General features: G+C 37.2%; 1 protein-coding gene across 6 annotated transcripts in view; it reads right to left on the reverse strand.

Annotated features, from left to right (window-relative positions):
• RYR2 (ryanodine receptor 2) overlaps positions 1-22,021 on the reverse strand; it is a 750,192-nt gene that overhangs the window by 339,243 nt on the left and 388,928 nt on the right. For all 6 annotated transcript variants that reach the window (XM_049868553.1, XM_049868552.1, XM_049868551.1 and 3 more), the window contains 3 exons: positions 16,629-16,750; positions 8,132-8,315; positions 5,794-5,929 (listed from right to left, as the gene is read on the reverse strand). In XM_049868553.1, the coding sequence (XP_049724510.1) occupies positions 5,794-5,929; positions 8,132-8,315; positions 16,629-16,750 (442 nt within the window). The remainder of the gene's footprint in view (positions 1-5,793; positions 5,930-8,131; positions 8,316-16,628; positions 16,751-22,021) is intronic.

The following is a 22,021-nucleotide window of genomic DNA, read 5'->3' on the forward strand; positions in this document are numbered from 1 at the left end:
GCCAGTGAAAATCTAACCTCAATATGAATCTCTACAATATACTTATTAAATAATTCTAGCATTGAATATCCACTGGATGCCTACTATGTTTAAGCATGGTGCTAGGTAGGAGATAAAAGCACTCTGATTAGAATTTAGTCCACAGCCTCTTGGATAAATAAACTACGTGAGTTAACATCTGTAATGAGCATTGCAGTTCCCCCTCTGTGTGGCTGCCAAGCAGTCCACGGGCTTGACTCCAATTTAAGAAGGGAATCCTTGAGCAGTCAAAGCTAGTGTTGGTGAAATTCCCATCTCTCTTGCCAGAGTGACTGATTCTGGAAAGGCCACACAGTTTGGACTGATAAGATGTAAAGGCTGGTACAGCAAGAGGTTTTAGAAAATAATATCCTCTTTACTTCCAAAAATCAGTCAATAAAAAACCCTAGGGATCATAAAAATCCAGTCCACAATCAATCATGGAAATGGTGTAGGACAGGGCAATGCTTTGTTCCATTGTGCACGGGGGTACCTTGAGCTGAGCCCTGCTTGACAGCAGTCAACAATAGCTCTTAGGAGATCATTTCCAGGAGCATCCCTCTTTCACTTCCTGTGTGCCAGAAGGAGGCATGTAGCACCAGGAGTTGACAGTAGCCAACCAAGGTCATACAGGGAAGCCAGCATTGGAGGAAGCTGGTCCAGTGGGAGTCAGAGCAAAGACGTAGAGAAACCTGTGCTTGACGGTATACCCAGAACCCAGTGCGATCAAGTCGAATATGATGGTATATGATCTAACAATTAAGTCAAATCCACCAATAGACTGCTAGTTGTGCAAGTCAATAAATCGCCTCTATTGTTTAAGCCAAGGAGCCCTGGTGGCGCAATGGTTAAGCCCTCAGGTGTTAGCGGAAAGGTCAGAGGTTTGAGCCCATCCAGCAACTCTGGAGGAGAAAAGGCTTGGCGATCCACTCCTGTAAAGATTACAGCCCAGGAAACCCTATTTGTATTCTGTCATACAGGGTCACCATGAGTCAGAGTCGACTCGACAGCATACAACAATTGTTTAAACCAGATTGAGTTTAAGCATTCTGTTATTTCCAGTTGAACACATCCTAATAGATATATCATTCAACCTACAACTGCTTCTTCCCTTCTACTTGAGAAGGTAAAGCATTTCAAAATCATATCTCTAGCTGTATTCCAATTGAAAATCAAACAAAAAAAAACTAATTATAATGAAAAGTACCGCAATCATCAGATTTTTCAGTATTTCATAGAACATATTATTGCTCCTTCAATCAATTCTGCAACAATGAAATGTAATGCCCAAATAACTTTGTGGAGCTAAATGGAGCACAGGCATGAGGGATAAGTCACTTGGAAGGGTAAAAATGAAGCACTGTCTTTACTGGACTTGACTTTTTTATGATTATAAAAAAGTTATTCTAATTCTCTTCATACATTTTTATCACTCATGGATATATATGGGCATACGGACATGTTAAAGGGACCAACTAACAGAGACCATGGACAGAGCAGCTGTGAAAACACAAGTAAGATGCCTGTTATCTAGATTTACCTATGCCGTGCAATGAATTACTTCATATGGCCCTTCTAGCCATGGTCTTTGTGATTCACACACAATGACTCAGTGGAACTATGCAAATAAGGTATATGGAACCTGTGATGGTTGAGTTTATGTGTCAGCTGGGCTAGGCCATGATTCCCCGTATTGTGTCTTTCATTTTATGTATTGTGGATGCTGACCGCTACATGTTAATGAGGCAAGATTGATGTAAGGTGTGTCTTGGGTCCAGCCTTGCAGGAAGGAGTGACATAAGCCCCACTCTTACTAAAGTTACGTCCTTTCCTGGGGTGTGGCCTGCATCTAAGATATACGTCTGTGTCCTGGCGAGGCTCTCTCTCTCTCTTTGCATTAAGATCATGTGTCCAGTTTGTGATCAACTGACTTTGCCAGAGGCCTGCTGTCTGACCTGCCAATTTAGGGATTCACTGGCCTCCCAGCCCCTTGGGCTGGCAGCTCATCGTGTGATCTGATTTGCCAGCTCCCACAGCCTTGTGAGCCAGCAGCCTGTGGTCTGAACTGCCGTTTGTGTTCATCAGCTTCTTCACCCACGTGGTTTGTGAGAAGCCTAAGCCTGATCCACAAATTTGGGACTTGCCAGCCTCCACAACTGAGTGAGCCATTTCCTTTATACGGTATGTAAGTTCTGTGAGACACTGCAGCAAATTAGAGAACTCAAAGACAGGAGGGAGACTACTGAGGGAAGAGGGAGTAGTTGATGTTAAGAGACAATCCAGTGGTACAACAGCTTGGAAAAGTTGGACATTTGGGACATCTTTAACCTCTGCCTTATACGAATCAGCTTTGTGCTGATCCTTGTAATAGAAATTATTCATTTAACCTAAAACAAAAATATTCTTTATGCACACACCCTTTCTACCCTCAAACACACACTGATGATGCACTCCCTTACCTAAGCATCTAGTTTGTCACAGGAATTAATCTGGCGAAGAATTTAACAAAAAGGGATGTAGAAAACACTACTATACTACAGTCTGTATTCAGGAGGGCATTGGTGTTTCAATGGTAGAATTCTTGCCTTCCCCATGAGAGACCTGGGTGTGGCTCCTGGCAGATGCACCTGATGCACAGCTACCACCTGTCGCTGGAGGTTTTCAAGTTGCTATGATGCTGAACAGGTTTCAGCAGAGCTTCCAGACTAAGATGGACTAGAAGGAAAGGCCTGGCAACGTATTTCAGAAAATCAGCCAATGAAAACCCTATGAATCACAACAGTACAATCTGCAACTAATCATGGGGATGGCATAGGACTGGGTAGTATTTCATTCCATTGTGCAAGGGGCTACCATAATTTGGGGGCCAACTCAGTGGCAGCTAACAACAACTGTATTCAGAAATACAGTGTTTATTTATAAGGCATTTTGCAAAGAAATACATTCTTAAGAATTTTGGTGTCATAAAATCTTTATCCTGATGATTGCTATGGGTAAAATAGTGAATCCAGATTACTATAAATAGCATCAATGTCTGTGATCATTGAAGTTGTGTGTCAACTTGGCTGGGCCATGATTCTCAGTTATTTGGCAGTTACAATGTAGTTTAGCATTCAAGTGTTATGGCTGCTAACAAAAGGGTCGGCAGTTTGAATCCACCAGGTGCTCCTTGGAAACTCTATGGGGTAGTTCTACTCTGTCCTATAGGGTCGCTATGAGCCGGAATTGACTCGATGGCACTGGGTATGATGATGTGATCACTTCCATGAAGATTTGATATAATGTGATCATCTCCATGATGGAATCTGCTGTGAATAGCCAATCAGCTATAAAGGAGTTTCCTTGGGGCTGTGGCCTGCATGAAATATAAGTGGACTTTCTGGCAAGGCTCAAGCGAATTTGCTTGTTCTAGATCCTGCAGCTGGCTCCTGTTCATTTGATCCCCGGTTCTTAGGACTTGGGCTAGCAGCTCACCTGCTGCCTTGCCTAGCAATCTTGGGATTTGTTGGGCTTCACAATGCAGCCTGTAAACAAGAGCCCTACTGTCTGACCAACTGGTCTTGAGTTCACCAGCCCCTGTGGCTACGTGAATTGGGAGAAGTCTTTAGCCTGACCCGCAGATTTGGGACATTCCAACCTCTACAACCATGTGAGCCACTTCCTATATATAAATCTCTCAGTATAGATATTTATATGCTTTACTGGTTTTGCTTCTCTAGAGAACCCAGCCTAAGACAATGTCCCCAGTCCTGTTCAAAGAAATGCCAGCCAAATCCTACTTTTGGCATAATGCATCTTGTCTGTTAATACCAAACTGCGTGCATTAGGTTTAACGGCCTACCAAATAGCCTGATATAATGGAAACATATTAAAAATTCTAGTGGGCACCAGAGTTTTCTTTGCTGAATAGTATTAGGACTTTATAGATTTTAATGATGTTCAATTATAGAGAATTTTCAAATATTTTGCCTACTCTTCATTTTTTCACATAAAAATACATTGATATATCTTTTCTATACATTTAGGTAGGAAACCCTGGTGGTGTAGTGGTTAAGTGCTACAGCTGCTAACCAAAGGGTCGGCAGTTTGAATCTGCCAGGTGCTCCTTGGAAACTCTATGGGGCAGTTCTACTCTGTCCTCTAGGGTCGCTATGAGTCGGAATCGACTCGACGGCACTGGTTTGGTTTTTTTTCTTTGGTATATTTAGGTATACCTTCCTATTTTATAAGGACTCGATTGCTTAATTAGTAAACATTCACTGAGTACCTACTCTGTGCTAGACATTAAGTGACAGAGATACACAAGTCAGAAAGGTTCAATTCTTGCTCTTGAGATCACAGCCACATATACAACCAAAGGAGTAACGTGATTACTGCTATAATCCCGTTGCCGTCGAGTCGATTCCAACTCATAAAGGCTTCTCTCTCTGTGCTTTCTTGGCACTTATTATCTACCTGTATTATAGGGTTGCTATGAGTCGATTCCAACTCATAGCGACCCTATAATACAGGTAGATAATAAGTGCCAAGGAAGGACAGAGAAGGAAGCCTTTAATTCTGCTTGAAATTTGGCAGAAACGTCGAGACTAATTTCAAAAAATGGTGGCAGGTGAACTGGTCTTGAAGGACTTATAGGAATTTATCAAGCAGGAAAAGGTGTGGGTAAAAAAATGTCACAGAGGTGTGACTGTATATGGGATATTCAGAAGACTGGGGTATGGCAAGAGGAAAGGCTAGGAGAAAGGGAACTGGGTAAAGATGAGGCTGAAAGGGTAGCTGAGGCCTTATATACCAGGCTAAGCAATTTGATTTGACCTTCTAAAGCGATGGGGAATTTTCTAAAATGGAAGCGGATGAATGTAGGATTTCGCAGGTGAGGGCTGGAGTTCAGATAGAGACAACTCTCCATGGGTTTCTGTGTTTTTGAACGTTTTGCAGTGAGGCACTGGAAGCCTTTGTTGCAGACAACCTTTTCAAGGATGTTTGGAGCAAACCACCTTGGACAAAAGACAGTGCCTCCCTCCAGACCAAAGGGCAGGTCTGCTTACTGTCCAGGGTAATACATTCGGGCTCCCTAGGCTCAGGGCCCTCTCCTGTAACACCTCACTGCATGCCAGCTGTCATCTGCCCCCTTAGCATTATTCTCTGAGAACTGGGGCTCCAGCACGAACAATACCGATGCTCTGCCTACTGCTACTTCTGTGAGTCATAAACTGTCCCTCTTTAATTGCAGGCTAACTGCAATACATTAGACCAAAAATCATGAGAACCAACATTTGCATAGAGCCAATATGAAAATACATACTTCCTACTTATATTTGCACGGTTTAGTACCATGCAGTATAACCATAGCAAGTTGTGCTTGAAATATGTGAAGAATACATAGACGTTGCCAAATGTCTGTCATAAAGACTAGAGAAGGAGATTGGAGGAAATCTCTGGAAAGATCGGACGGTGAGGAAGAAAGGGGGCTCTTGTAGAACTAACTCCAGAGCCAAAAGGGAAATACTTAACATGCACCCACTAGCGGCCTTAAGCAGCAAAAACTGACCTTAGATGACTCTCCTTCCTTAACCAAAGGAAAGTCTACTGTTCTGGTTGCTTCCCACTGGGAGATGGATTTAAATATTAAACATCATTGGATTTAGTCCAGCTAAAGTTAAAAGCTGAAAGCCTCAAATAGAAAGCTTATTATAAAATTGCTGTAACTGTTATGTGATCCTTCTAAGTAGACATAACTCAGTTGCCTTGAAAACTCGATCAGGTATGTCTTACCGAGCAATTCGTAGAGAGAATTTAGAATTGATTTCCAAGATTCTCCTGCTTCCCTCCCAGCAACATCGGCAAAGTGAGCCGCGCTACTGTAAACATGCAGCCGGTCTATGCACTCAAGTACAAGGTTGATCATTCCCTGGAAGGTAAAAGAAAACTCAGCATCGGAAACTATAATCCTGCTTACAGGGAAAAAAAAAAATGCCAATTTGACTTAAAAAATGAAGTCTGGCTTTAATTAAGTCTGTCTATCATAAAGAAAATTGACAGTTTATTCAAAGGACAGGAAGAAACACACTTGTCAAATAAAATACTCTTCAAATAATTCACGTAGATTTTAAACTTCAGTGCCACTCTCAGTTAATCAGGAGCAGAAGGACAATATATAAATGCATATTTTATACTTATATTTACAAGGTTTAGTACTCTATGAAATGAATCAACCATAATGGTATTATATCTTAAGCATGAAAAGAGATCCTTATCCTTAGGCTCGGTACTATTAGCAGCAGTAAATTGAAGATATTGTAAATTAAATAAAGCAAAATTCCAGAGAAGACACCTTTAAAGAAATTCAAAAACACACTCAATATAGAACTCTGAAAGATGGGCTCTAAATTTGAACTTACGCTTTTATTACTATTGCTAGAACAAGATTGTCAAGTGGGGCAAAGCACATGAAAGAAAGAGCTATAAAAAGTTGACTGATCATATTAACTTGTTTCACACAGAAAATTTAAAGAGCACCATGAACCTAATGGCATTTCTAGTTTCACATCCAGATTGTCTTACAAGAGGGAAAAAAAAAAAAAAACTAGCTCAAATCAATATTGTACATCTTGACATCTGTATGTTTGGTTTTACATTTTCAAGTAATAAATACATGCAGTAGTCTAAGAAATCAACATACATGAAAAGAGAAATCTGCCATAAACTACTTCACATTGTCATTGTTGGCTTAGGCTGACGTTTCTCTTGTTTCATGCCAGTGTGGTCTCCAGGTAAGTAATTTCTTTGCATACACAGTGAAAATAACCTCAAAAATTAATGCCATAGTCAAAGGTTTCTGATGAGAAATACAAAACAACTTTAAAGCTAGAGGAGTCCCTGGGTGGTACAAATGGTTAACACGCTTGGGTGCTAACCTAAAGGTTGGACATTCAAGTTCACCCAGAGGCACCTCAGAAAAAAAGGTCTGGTGATCTGCTTCCGAAAAGTAGCCACTGAAAACCCTATGTAGCACAGTTCTACTCTGATGAACACGGGGTCACCATAACTTGAAATCAACTCAATGGCAAACGATTTTTGTTTTAAAACTAGAAGAACATAGATGTGCAGAATGTGGGAACTCAGCAATATCATCTAAACTTTTTTATTAGCTACTGTGACAAAGATACTCTGACTCAGGAATATTCATTACTCACATACAACCCATTACTATCAAGTTGATTCTGACTTATAGTGACCCTATCAGGCAGGACAGAACTGCCCCATAGGGTTTCCAAGGAGTGGCTGGTAGGTTTGAACTGCCGACATTTTGGTTAGCAGCTATAGCTCTTAACCACTGCACCACCAGGGCTTCACTGACATACAAGGAGTGCTGAAAAGAATGGAACACTTGCTGAGCTAGCCTGGTTTGCCATCAGCCCTGGCATCCTCCCATTGAAACTCTTGATATGGTATTGGTTCTAACACTACCATGAGGACGTTAGATAAGTCACTTGGTCCTTCCGGTACCGTGTGCATAAATAGGGAACTCAAGCTCTTTTTGGCAATGGAACTTTTGGTGAAATAAAATCATGCACAGAAACTTAATATTTGCAAAAGGACAATGTAGGGTTGCCCTGTCAAAGAAGGAAGGCTGTGGCGCTGCTCCCAAGGGTGGCCCCCTCCTAGGCAGCTTCCATAACCAACACAAAGCTCTCTGGTAGATGCTAACCATCTTCCAAGGAGCCACAAAGAACCTGAGGAACAGTATGAAAGCCCTGATGCTTTCTGAAACCTTTAATCATTCAGCCCTTTTAAGATTCTATATGTACGTAGCCAACATGAAGTCAACTAAAGTGCTTAGGAATGACTGGCATAAGGGTTGAGCAGGCAGTCACATTACATGTCCCTTGCCAGGGGAGTGAAGAGTTTCATCTTTTAAAATTAATAATCTGTGATAAGAGAAATAAAAATAATTGCAAGATTTGTCCAAAGACTATTTCTCCTATGCAGTAGTATGCCTGCTTCTCTGTACGCCAAAATGCAAAGGCAAAATAGATGAGGAATTTTCCCCATGATGAAGTGACAGTCTCAGAGAAAAACAGAAAAGACTTGGGCGTTGATGGGAACTCACCTCTTCCTGGAAGAGATTCTGGCGGTTCTTCAGAGCACGGAGTCTGTTCTGCTTGTCTTCGTGTTCTAAATGCTCATCCGGTGGGTGGAAGTAGCCAATCAGATCCTGCAGACTGAGACTTACAGACTCTATAGGCAAGTCCACGCTGGAAGCCTTCACCTTCTTGCTGAGAGCATCAAGGCCCCTAAAATAAATTGCAAACATTTCTCTACATCAGTGATACACAATTTCATGACCGTTTTTTAGCTTCAAGGTGATGGCAGAACTTTAACCTTTCTCCCTATACCACTGTAAAAGGAGCATATAAACAGCAATAATGAATTTATTCATACCAGAAATTCTGTACGATGCCATGTACAAACCAAAATCAAATCCATTGCTGTCGAGTTGATTCTGACTCATGGTGACCAGATATTACAGAATAGATCTATTCCGTAGGATTTTCTTGGCAGTGATCTTTACAGGAGGAGACTGCCAGGCCTTTCTTCTGTGGTACCACTGGTGGGGTTCGAACCATCAACCTTTAGGTTAGTAGTCCAATCCAATCCATTTCTGCCACCTAGGCACCCTTACTTATATCATGTATACAAAAAAAAAAAAAAAAAAATCCATTGCTATCCAGTCAATCCCAACTCAGAGCAACCCTATAGGACAGAGTAGAACTTCCCAAGGAGCAGCCGGTGGATTTGAACTGTCGACCTTTTGGCTAGCAATCGAATGCTTAACCACTGCCAGCAGAGTAAACATTAACATTAAGAATGATTTATCATTTATTTTTTTACTTATTATTTACTTTTATTTTTTGTGAGAAGGAATTGTGAACTGTTATGTTATCCTTGGAAACCCTGGTGGCACAGTGGCTCAGAGTTTGGCTGCTAATCAAAAGGTTGGCAGTTCAAAAACAGTCCAAATCCAACAGCCGCTCCTTGGAAACCCCAGGGGGCAGTTCTACTCTGTCCTATAGGGTCACTGAGTTGAAATCAATTCAACAGCAACGGGTTTTTTTTTTTTTTTAATGTTATCCTTGACACTCACTGCCATTCTATTTAATTCCTATCAGTTTAAAAATGTATTCTAAGGGTGTTAATTTAGGAAAGTTGCTTATTAACTGGAAACAGTGTTTTGAAATGTTTTTCTATTACCCAAAAGAAATACATTTAAAATCTAGATTAAGGAACAGCATCATGAAGCATTTTCCAGCCTTTGAAGAAAAACATATTACTGAGATATAGGTACATTCATTTGTTGAGCTAAGTGATAGTCTGAGTGTTAAAACCCATAACTATGAATGTCTGGGGAAAAAAACTTTAAAACACAGTATTTGTAAATCTAAAATTATTCCAAAAAAAAAAAAAAACTAAACAAAAAACCCAAACCCGTTGTTATCCAGTCAATTCCAACTCATGGTGACCCTACAAGACAGAGTAGAACTGCCCATGGGGTTTCCAAGGAGCATCCTGGTGGATTCAACCTGCCAACCTTTTGGTCAGCAGCCATAGCTCTTAACCACTACGCCACAAGGGTTTCCAAAAAAACAAAAAGGACACAATAAAAAATGGGAGAAGGCCTATACTACAGTTGATATAATAATACTAGTCATCACAAAATTTAATGCATAAAACTATTACAATTCCTTTGCTGTTCTCTGGATAAGTAAAATTGTATGGCAGCATTTTATTCCAAGGAAGTATTTCTGGCTAATTATCTGACTACACTGGAATTTACATCTTAAAAAAATAATAAAAGCTTTACTAATGAAAATTAGTTTGGCTTTAAAATTTATGATACTCAAAAATATCATTAAAAAAATCAACAAATATTGTCAAGTAATTTTACAATATTTGACTTCAGACTTATCAAATAGTAGAAATGGTAAAACTGAATAACTATTCTAAACTTTTTACCTGGAATTTCTCCAACGGTTTCATCACCTCTACAAGTTTTTCTATGCCCAAAACGCAACAGAAATGACTTTTCAGAATAAAATTACTTCTCCTCTTTTAAAATAATTCATATTTGATAAAATATTTCTTTTCTAAACATTCTATCCCATTAACTCATTAAATCATAAAAAAAAATTGTAACAACGTCAAATTCAAAACTCATAATACTAAAGTGAATGGAACTTAAAAGTGATTCACATATAATATCTACTTTTCCAAAACTAAACGAAAATAAGTGACCATTCGATTATTTTCAAGAGTATTTTGTTAGCGACAGTCTTATCAGAAAAATGCTATCCAAAATTCTAAAATTATCAATTATGCTAACTTTTAGAGCTTCCATCTACTATAAAGATGTTTATCATCTTAATTTATCAAGGATAAAATAATAAAGAAAGTATAATTGGGGAAAAAATCTACGGTGGTATTTTCATACTGTGTCAGAACAAAAATTAAAGACAAGATTTTTATCTCTACATTTTGTAATTTAAAGATTGAACTATATTGCTAACTGATAAACACAGAGTTCTCCCTTCTTCCACTCACTTCAAGAATACATTTATTAAAACACTTATGAAAAAGAGAGGCTTTATATTTGATTTATTTCAATACACAAATAGAACCCGCTCCCCTATACACACACCACCACCACCCTGACCAGGGACAGAGCTAGAAAAAGAATCATAGAAAACAAACCATATTAGTAAAATACAGATGAATAAACAAATGATTCTTTCACTTTAAGAGAAGAAAAAGAGAAGCCTGAGTATAGGTTTTTTTTTTTTTTAATGAGGCTCTTTAATAACACATAGATTTGCATTAATAACATAGAGTTAAAAATAATTTTTTTCTGAAAAACACATGAATGCAAACATTATAAAGATGTTGAGATTTTAAAGACTTCTGATGCCTCCATGAATGTGACAGAAGGATCAATATATTTTACATAAAAGAATACACCCTTAACACTGTTAACTAATTTTGTAAAACTTCTCAGAGTTTCTGAAATACATTAAACAGTTGATAAATTCAGAATGCCACGAGTCAGAATTGACTGCACAGCAGCTAACAAGAGCAACATTTCTGTAATGCTAGTGAGCATATACATAAAACTCAATTACATTAAAATAATGCAGTTAAAGTTAAAAAAAAAAAAAAGATGGATTGTGACACTCTGTCTTCACAAACAAAAACAAAAAATATATATAAGCACTACAAATGTAACATGCACATATACAGCTTTAAAAACTGGAGCATCTTAATTATGCTATATACACATACAAATATGACTTGTGGAGTTAAATAATATAAGGTAAATATTCTGGAAAGAAAAAGTATTAGAATTGAGAAAAAAACAAACCTTCACTAAAGTTTTAATTTTTGAAAATTAATATGTACTTAAGGTCAGTTGGAAGCCCTGGTGGCATAGTAGTTAAGAGTTTGGCTGCTAACCAAAAGGTCGGCATTTTCAATCCACTAGGAGCTCCTTGGAAACCCTGTAGGGCTGTTCTAGTCCGTCCTATAGGGTCGCTATGAGTTGCAATCGACTCAACGGCAGTGGGTTTGGTTTGGGTTTTTTTTCTTCAGGTTCAGTTAGGTGTTAAGACAAGGTCCCTGGATGGCACAAAAGATTTGAGCTTGACTACTAACCTAAAGTTCAGTGGTTTGAACCCACCCAGCAGCCCCACAGAAGAAAAATCTGGTGATCTGCTTTCTTAAAGATTACAGCAAAGAAAACCCTATGAAGCAGTTCTCCTTAGAAACACGTGGGATCACCACGAATCCGAATCAACTTGATGGTAATGGATTTTTGTGTGTGTGTGTGGTGATGGTGTAAGACAAGAAAACAAACTTATTTTGTTCATTCATGGCATTTGCTAAATGGTCACAGGGTAGAGAGACTCTCTTAAAAGTAAATAACTCAAAAAAGATGGCATATTTGTGATGAGTTTGTAAAGAGGAGGAAATCTACAGAGGAGAAAAAAATATCAGTGCAGAATTAGCAAAGAGACTGTAGACCACATTTACCAGGGGAAATATAGAACTTTGAAGTACTGCATAAATCAGCTAGATTTGAGTTGATTCTCATCAAGATGAAGTAATGGACTGGGTTTATTCTCCCTTCTGAAACAACTGAAAGAAAAACAAAAACGGACAAAATACAAGAAAAAAAAATTTAAGATATTGGATATACTGAATAGGAAGCAATAAAGGACAGAAATTCCCGAGAGATGAAAAACAAACAAAGTGAATTCTGCAACTGTTGCAGTTTACTGCCTTGGGAGAGCTTCTAGACCACAGGGCAGGTAGAAGAACCCTGATATGGGACAGCAAGATCTCTGAGTTGAGATGGCAGAGCTGAGAGTCTGAGGAAACCAAGTTGCTTAAGTTCACAGAACACAATATGAGAGAGGAGAGAGTTGCACAAGAGAGAGCTCTTGGAGACCTACAGAGGGTCCCCCTCAAATCTTCCACAGAGTACAGATCATTTATGGATGTGAGGAAACTACCAGAGCTGGGATAAGCTACCTAAAAGGATTAGAGAGAACAGTAGCTAACCCTCACGCAGCACCTGAAATGGTACCTGTTTCCACCAGCCAGACTGGAAAATCTCATAATTCATGGGGCACTGGGTAGAGAACAGCAGTGGAGAACAATTAGCCCTAGACCAAACATTGCTCTGGTCTCACCCAAAAATATCCTAAAAGCAATATCTAAAAGAATCAAACTGTTTCTAAGTAATTTAACTGTACCCCAGAAAAGCTAAAAAAGATTTATAGGAATACAAAAATATCTAGCACCCACCAAGGTAAAATTCACAATGTCTGGCAACTAAACAAAACTGTCCAGGCATGTTAAGAAGCTTGAAAATGTAATCAACGATAAGGAAAAAAATTAATCAGCCAAAAAACGACAAACAAAACCTGTCAACCTAAAATTTTATATCCAGCAAAAATATCACTCCAAGTGAAGGAAAAAATAGTCTCTTTCAGAAATACTAAACCCAAAAGAGTCCATCACCAGCAGACCTGAAATACATGAAATGTTGCAAGAAGTCTTTCAGATAGAAGGAAATACGGATCTTCATAAATGAATAAAGAGCACCAGAAGTGATAACTACATGTGCAAATACACAAAAAGTTTTTTTATTATTACTTAAATTTCTTCAAAAACTAACTGACTAAACAAAAATAATGAAAATGTAGTCTGGGCTTTATAACGTATATAAAAGTAAAATGTATGACAAAAACAACAGAAAGACTAAGAAGGAAGTATACTTCCGCACTGGCCATAGAGCAGAACACATAAAGGGATAAAATATCTCTTGAAGGTGGACTGTGATACATTAAATATGTATGTATAAACTCAAAAAGCAACCACTAAAATGTCAAATAAGTTACAGCTAATAAGCCAGCAAGAGAGATAAAATGGAATTACAGAAAATACTCAACTAATCCAACAGAAGGCAGAAAATGAGGGAAAAAGAACAAAGATAGATGAGAAAATACAGAACAAGTAGCAAGGTAATGGACATAAACCTGGCCATATTAATAAACACACGAATGTAAATCTTCTAAACATCACAACTAAAAGGCAGTGATCATCAGATTGGATACAAAAAAAGCAAGACCCAACTATATATTGCCTAAAAGAAATGCATTTTAAATATAAACCCACAAATGGGTTAAAAAAAAAAAAAAGAATTAAAAAAGACATATCCTAACATGAATCAAAAGAGAGGTGTAGTGGTTATAGTAAGATCATACAAAGTAGACATCATAAAATAAAAATTTTAATACCACAGATAAAGAAGGACATTTTATAATGATAAAGAGGTCAATTTACCAAAAGGACATAATCCCAAATGCTTCTGCACCTAGTAACAGAACTTCAAAATACATAAAGAAAAAGTGATAGAACTGCAAGGAGAAACAGAAAAATTCTTCTCTCAATGATGAAGAGAACAAGTAGACAGAAAATCAGTAAGGATATAGAAGACTTGAACAACACTATCATCCAATTAGGTGGAACTGACATTTACAGAACTTTCCACTCAACAAGAAAAGGGTGCACATTCTTTTCAAGTACACACAGATCATTCACTAGGAATATATTCTGGGCCATAAAACAATTCTCAATAAATTTAAACACATTCAACCTAACCAAGTAGGTTTTCTGACCACAGCGGCATTAGATTAGAAATAAGTGACAGGAAGGCATCTTGAAAATCCCCAACTATTCAGCAACTAAATAAGCCATTAGTCAAAGAAATGATCAAAAGCAAAATTAAAACACAGCATATCAAAATGTGTGGGATGCCACTAAAGCACCGTTTACACAGAAATTTATAGCATTAAATACCTATATTAGAAAAGAAAGGTCTCAATGACATCAGCCTTCACCTTATGAAACTTGAAAAAGAAGAGCAAATTAAACCCAAGGCAAGCAGAAGGAAAGGAATAATAAAGATCAGAGTGGGAGTCAGATGATCTTTTTCTAGTTAAATATGGACTAATACAGCCTATTTTACCATGATAGGTATAAATGAATGCATTTTATCCAAATAGGCCAATGAAAATTTATTTTAAAGATTTAATGAAGCAGTAAATATATCATTCAGCATTTTACTGAAGAATATAAACTTCTCATGTTTAGTTCTCTATCTAATCAGATAAGCAATTGCTGAATTTTAAAATTAATCTTCCAAATCACGCACTATTTGTTTTTTTAACAGTTGAGTCTAGTTGAGCAAGGAGCAAAGGTGCTCAAGCGAATTACGTCCAAGATGAATTTTGTATTTATATAAAATGTAACAAATGCTACCCCATCGCTCCATTAAGTCTAAAATTGAATGTTGTCTTCTTGACAAATTAATTTTAAAAACAAATAAGTTTTTCTTCTGGTAGTAAGTTGGATATTGCTTACCGAATGGAATCTGTAGCATCATGGAAAATGCTACAGAAGTCACATTATAATAAAAACTTATTTCTCATATTTGAAGAAGTCAGTACTGATGGAGTTAGAAAATGGTAATTTTAAAGACTTTTCATTGTTTTTCTCAATTCCTATCATAGAACTGATTGGCTGGAGTAAATAAGAACTAGTGGAAAGAACAAGATGGAAAATACTAAGTTTAATTCTAAAATGTTATAATTTTCAATACTACTTTTTGACATCACTGATTTTATACCGGATTGAAATGTAATAAGGTTTATTTCTTATAAGTAATAAGTACAAGTAATAGATGCTACATAAAATAAGACAATAAATACAAGTAATACTCAAAAGTAATACAAGTAATAAATTCAATATAAAAACCTGATGCTTACTCCGTGTCTAAGCCTGACTTTATCTGCTGAGGCATAGGGTTTAGAAGCTTTGGGGCAGGGGAAGGGAATAAACACTAAGAACGTGATGAGGCCAAAACCCACGCACATTCATTGGTTACACACATATGTAAATGTGCATGTGCACACACACACAGACACGCACACACAGTGGGATGGTTTATAAAAGAAGCAGGAAAAAAAGATGAATATTTATATAATATTGGGTGGGGAACATCTTTTTATAGTGTAAAGCCAAAAATAATTTATTGATTTGACTACTATGAAAAAACACACTAAAATTCTTTCCAAACCAATAACTGGGGTAAATATCTGGAACATACATATGAAGGAAAGAATTAATATCTCCAATATAGCAAAGGAACCCCTCGTGGCATTGTGGGTAAGAGCTATCACTGCTAACCAAAAGGTCAGCAGTTTGAATCCACCAGGCGCTCCTTGGAAACTCTATGGGGCAGTTCTACTCTGTCCTTTAGGGTCGTTACGAGTCAGAATCGACTTGACGGCAATGGATTTGTTTTTTGGTTTTACCATAGCAAAAGCTCATAACAACCTAATAGAAATATGGACAAATAATACAGTAAATTACTAAAGAAAAATTAAATACAGTCAACAAATATGAAATATATTCTCCCAATTCTCAAATAAAATCAAATTAAAACAAAGCACACCTCCCTCACCAACTGGTAAAGCTTAAAGATAAATGATACCCTTCAAAAGTCAGAATGTAAGTTGGTACAATGTTACCAGAAAGCACTTTGTCCATAAGTTTGGTTTAGACTCTAGGTATGTAATTATTTCAACTATTACAGAAATACTATCTCATTTTTAATAAGTTCAAAACTCACCAAGTATCTAGGTTTCATAGCCCTCATTGTAATAATGAATTAAATAGGGCCAGCACCAGGATATGCGATAGAATAACTCTCACCCCTGCAGCTATCAACGGCAAGTTACACACAGGTCTTCTAAAAACATGCTGTTGATTTTAAGTTTCTTTTAAAAAAAAAGACATAAAATCGTCTAACTAGCACTTTCTGATTATTCTGTGATCCTATCAGGTAGTATAAAACTTATCATGTTACATATTGTAATAATGCTTTTGATTACTATCACTCTAGTGTATTTCTAAATTGTCTTTCTGTGAATCCTATAAAGAAATGAAAATAAAACGTCAAATCACCACCACAGCAAAAGAAAACTAACCTTATAAATCTATTGAAAAGGAAGACTGTGCTACGAATTACTCGTGCTGTACGAGATTCTTCATGCTGAGACCTAGATAAATTTAAGCCATCATCCATGTGGCCTTCATGGTGCATAATAGCCTGTAAGAAAGAGAAATAATGCCATTATTTGCACCTAATAATGTACCTCATAACAGAACTTCAAAACACATAAAGAAAAAGTGATAGAATTGCACTGAGAAACAGAAAATTCCATAGTTACAGTCACAGATTCAATATCCTTCTCTCAATAATAAATAGAACAAGTAGACAGAAAATCCGTACGGCTACAGAAGGCTTGAACGACACTATCAACCAAACAGAGTTAAGAAGATTTGTATTTAAAATAGTGAGTCATAACAATAAACAGAATCTACAGATTGCTCGAGGGGACCGAAAAGCTGTCGTGTGCAGGTGAAATAATATGCAGGGGTCCCTGTAAAAACCAGTCATTCAAAATATTCATCCAATTTTGTTTTGATTAATGAATCAATAAATGTATTGAGCTGAGCAAAACAAACAGCAGAGTGTCCTCATGTATCTACATTCAGTGATTGATCCACAGCCTAAGTGAATCTCTGATCAAAGCAGTGAAGGAAAACATTACATTTAACTTCAAGTTAGTTATGCGGTAGCTCCTACCATAGACTGGTTGATCAATAAGTACAAAAACAACGCTTTTACGGCTTCTAACTTCTAAAAATTACGTTTTCATTTTATTAGTCTTTTCTTACGTATTTCATTTTTTGAACCTTCTGTTAAAGTGAAATATTTGGACAGATAAGACCAAAAATTGTAAATGTATAGGTCAATGAATGTCACAAAGTGAACACTCATTTAACAAACACCCACATCAAGAAACAGAACATTCCAGTACCTTCAAATCTCCCCGGGCCATTCTTTCCTGTCTCTGTCCTCCACAAGGTTCACCACCAGCTTCACCTGGCTTTCAATAGCAGAGACTGGCCGTGCCCATTTTGTACTACACATAAATGGATCCAAAAAGTATGTACTCTTCTGTGTCTAGCTTCCTCCACTCCACATCTAAAGCAAGGTATTTTAGTATATCTAATCAGGTGTGAAAACCCTGGTGGCGAAGTGGTTAAGAGCTATGGCTGCTAACCAAAAGATGGGCTGTTGGAATCCCCCAGGCACTCTTTGGAAACCGTATGGGGCAGTTCTACTCTGTCCTATACGATCAGTATGAGTCAGAATTGGCTTGATGGCAACAGGTTTTTGGTGTTTTTAGTCAGTTGTACTGAACTAAATTTTGTAATCAGATCTAAAATGATAAACTATCTAGAAAGCAATATAAGGAGAATCTTTTCCTACCAGATATAACTGTATTCAAAAGCAATATCATAGCCTTAAATACCTTTAATAATAAAAAATCACTAAAATGAAGAAACTTATTGCTCATTTTAAGACTGTAGAGAAAGAACAAGAAAATGAATTATAATAAAGTGAAAGGGGGAATTATTTAATAAACTAGGAATCAAAATATTAGAAAGGATGAATAAACCCAAAACTTAATTCTTTCAGAAGATAAATAAGGTAGATAAACTTCTCAAAAACCAGGCGAAGGAAAAATAGAGAGAAAGCAAAAACACAGAGAATTGGGAATAATATAGAAGAGATTAAAATTAATATAAGACAGGACCACCTACAATGCTTCGGCACACACGCACAAAAAAAAATCCAAAAGGAAATTGATGGCTTCCTAGCAAATTAAAATAATTAAAAGGACTGTTCCTAACAAAGTAGAAATTTGATTAGACTGGTTTCTTCAGAAGAGATTGGAAAAGTAAATCAAGATCCAAAATTTGAAAGGCCTTAGTGCTAGATGGTATCCACACCTGAGCTCTAATAAACTGTCAAAGAACAGATACTCCTAACGGTAGACAAGTCTAAACAGGGGTGTGCAAGCTATAGCCTGCCTCTTGTTTTTGTATGGTCCATGAACTAAGAGCGGTATTTACATTTTTAAATGGTTGGGGGAAAAAAAAAAACAAAAAACAGAAGAATAACAGTATTTCATGACACACAAAAATTGTATGAAATCCAAATTTCAATATCCATAAATGAAATTTAGATGAAATTAATTTCACCTAAAATATATATGTAATAATTCTAAAAATATGAGTTAATCAAATCCAGTAGGAGTTCATAAAAACAATAAACAATGGGCAAATTCATGGACAAAATTCCATGAATGTAAGGATTAAAAAAAAAAAAGGATTAGTCGCACCAAATGGGATATTCACATTAAGTGGGATAAATAAAAACTATAAAGAGTGATTCAGAGATTTTTTTACCAAGATTTTTATTCATATGAAATGACAAAAGAAATACAGTTGCAAATATGCAAAGATCCCCATAGAATATACTACCTACATGCCTTTCTTAGGTCTGGTGATATACTTCTGAAAAATCAGCCAGTGAAAACCCTATGGATCACAACAGTCCATTTCCGTTGCGCATGGAGTCACCATGAGTCAGGGGCTGACTTTACAGCAGCTAACAACGCCAACATGCCTTTCTTGAAAAGAGAAAAATGTGAAGACATCAGCTAACTGGGAAGTATATAAAAATTAGAAGGTCCAAGATTGGGGAAGTTCTAGTATATCATGGCTACACTGAAGTCTTCCCATAAAGATTTATTATGGTAGGTGGCTTTAGAAGTTTACAGTAGAGATAGTGGTCCCTGGGTGATACAAGTGGTTTGCAATCTGCTGCTAACCTAAAGGTTGGCAGTTCAAACCCAGTGCTGTGGAAGAAAGGTCTGCTGATTCACACCCTTAAAGGTTACAGTCAAGAAAAATTTATGGAGCAGTTCTATTCTGTAAAACTGCAAGGGCTTTACAGATTTTAATTAAATTAATTTTGATGGCCTAGAAAGTCTGTTTCACTCACTAGCCTAAGCAAGACTGTTTACCATCTCGACCATCCTTGTCAAACTATTTTAGAAAGGTAAGTGCTATGCTTGCTTAAACCAAAAACCCACTGCCTTTGAGTCGATTCCAACTCATAGCAACCCTACAGGACAGAGCAGAACTGCCCCACAGAACTTCCAAGGAGCAGCTGGTGGATTCGAACCTCCAACTTCTTGGTTAGCAGCCGTAGTACTTTACCACTACACTACCAGGGTTTCCACATGCTTGCTTAAGATGGAGAATATAGTTCCATTTTGACTTGACTTTAATTCATGGTTAAGAAATATGAAAGCAGAGTAATGACTAGGAACATGGCATTACTAAAGTGCAAATGAAGACAGATGGGCTAGAGGCAAGAGGAGCTAAGTCCTCTGATATGTCCTGGCCCCAGGGCCATCACTAAAGCAATTGCCTCTGGAGGAGAAGAGGTGAAGATAACCTGGAAAAAAACCCTTGGGGAACTGTCTGGGAAACACGTCTGTGAGTCACTTGGGTATATCTACTTTTGGAAACTCAACAGCAAGTGTTTTCGTTTAAATATATAAAAATGTTACTTCCCCAATACCAGAAAATAAAATAACAGTAATAATTTATCGAAAGGTGGCAAGGGATGGAAGTATAGATGAAACAACAATGGGAGAATGTTGAAAAGTTTGAAGCTTAGTAATAGACACACAGGAGTTCATTGTACTATTTTGTTTACTTTGTGTATATTTGAATTTTCACTAATAAAAAGTTAAGGACAGTGAGCGTCAGTCACTGGAAATATAAAATACTTCACAAAGACTGATTAATTTATATCTAAATTTATGAACTTAGATCAAAGGTTTCAAAGATAAGGGAGCACTTTATTAAAAGATTATGTAGGTCTTACAGGACAGTTGTAGGAGGATCGCCATCTAAAACTCTGAGAAAGGTTTCAGAGATGAATTGAAGCTAAACCTCGCCGGTGCAGAATCAGCCTTCAACTTCCCTAAAATCAGCAACAGTCACTACAAAAAGACCACGGTAGAATATAGAACAATCTATACTGGAATGAGTGTGCATGTGTGATTAATAAATGTAAGGAAAATAAAAATTTCTTCTCCACTACAGGCTTCTTTTCTAAAGTCTCACATTATAGGAACCAAATTTGTCTTTTTACTTGGTGCTATGATTGTGCTATATGTTGGGGGCAAAAATATAAGCAATATAGTACATAGTCATTCTCCTTAGGGAACCCACAAATTAGGAAAGAGAGACACGTAGGCAAGTAAATATAATAGCATAGAGAATATATAAAAAATTCAATAATAAATTATATACAAATAACTGAGAATTCAAAGAAGGGTGTGGCAGATAAGCTAAAATAGTCAGGAAGAACTTCTAAGATTATCTTTATACTTAATGGAGGATGAATAGGAGTTGGGCAGATAGAAAAAGCATTAAAGGGTACTCCAAACTGAGGAAATAGTATATGTAAAGGTACAGACAAGCAGAAACCATAGTCTTCAGGACAAACGCAAGGAGCCTGCTATAAATAGCATGTTGGGGAAATTGAAGACGATGGCTGGAGATTGGTAAAAGTGTAGGAGAACAGGACAGAGATGTGGCAGGAGCCAGGTTATGAAGATTATTAACATTGCTATGAATAAGTTAGATCTTCGTCTTGTGAGCAATGGGAAGTCCCTGAAGGACATAGAGTTGAGAGAGTACATGAGCATTTATGGTTTCAAAAACATAATCCTAGCAGCAGCATGGAGGACAAACTAGAATAAGAATCTTGAATCCAGAAGAGAGTACATTTCTTCACTTAATATCGAAATACTTAATTAATATAATCCTATAAATTGTGGGTGTAGCTTCCATCAATGATTACATTACAAAAACAAAACAAACCAAAAAAAGAGTCTTTTATGCTGGGATTTATACTATAGCCTTCAGCATTTATACCTCGGCATAAAACAAAAATCCTCACAACTGGACCGATAAGCAACATTGTGGTAAATGGAGAAAATATCGATGTCATCAAGGATTTCCTTTTACTGGGATCCACAAGCAACGTCCATGGAAGCAGTCAGGAAAGAAATCAAATGATGTTAGCATTGGGCAAATCTGCTGCAAAAGACCTCTTTAAAGTGTTAAAAAGCAAAGATGTCGTCTTAAGGAGTAAAGTGTGTCTGACCCAAGCCATGGTATTGTCAATTGCCTCATGTACATGGGAAAGCTGGACAATGAATAAGGAAGACCAAAGAAGAATTGATGCCTTTGAATCATGTCGTTGAGGAAGAATATTGAATATGCCAGAGATTGTCAGAAGACCAAACAAATCTGTCTTGGAACAAGTACAGACAGAATAGTCCTTAAAAGCAAGGATGGCGAAACTTTGTCTCACGCACTTTGGACATACTATCAGGAGGGACGAGTCCCTGGAGAAGGACATCATGGTTGGTAAAGCTGA

The sequence above is a fragment of the Elephas maximus genome, chromosome 24 (genome assembly GCF_024166365.1).
Source record: "Elephas maximus indicus isolate mEleMax1 chromosome 24, mEleMax1 primary haplotype, whole genome shotgun sequence".
Classification (NCBI taxonomy): domain Eukaryota; kingdom Metazoa; phylum Chordata; class Mammalia; order Proboscidea; family Elephantidae; genus Elephas; species Elephas maximus.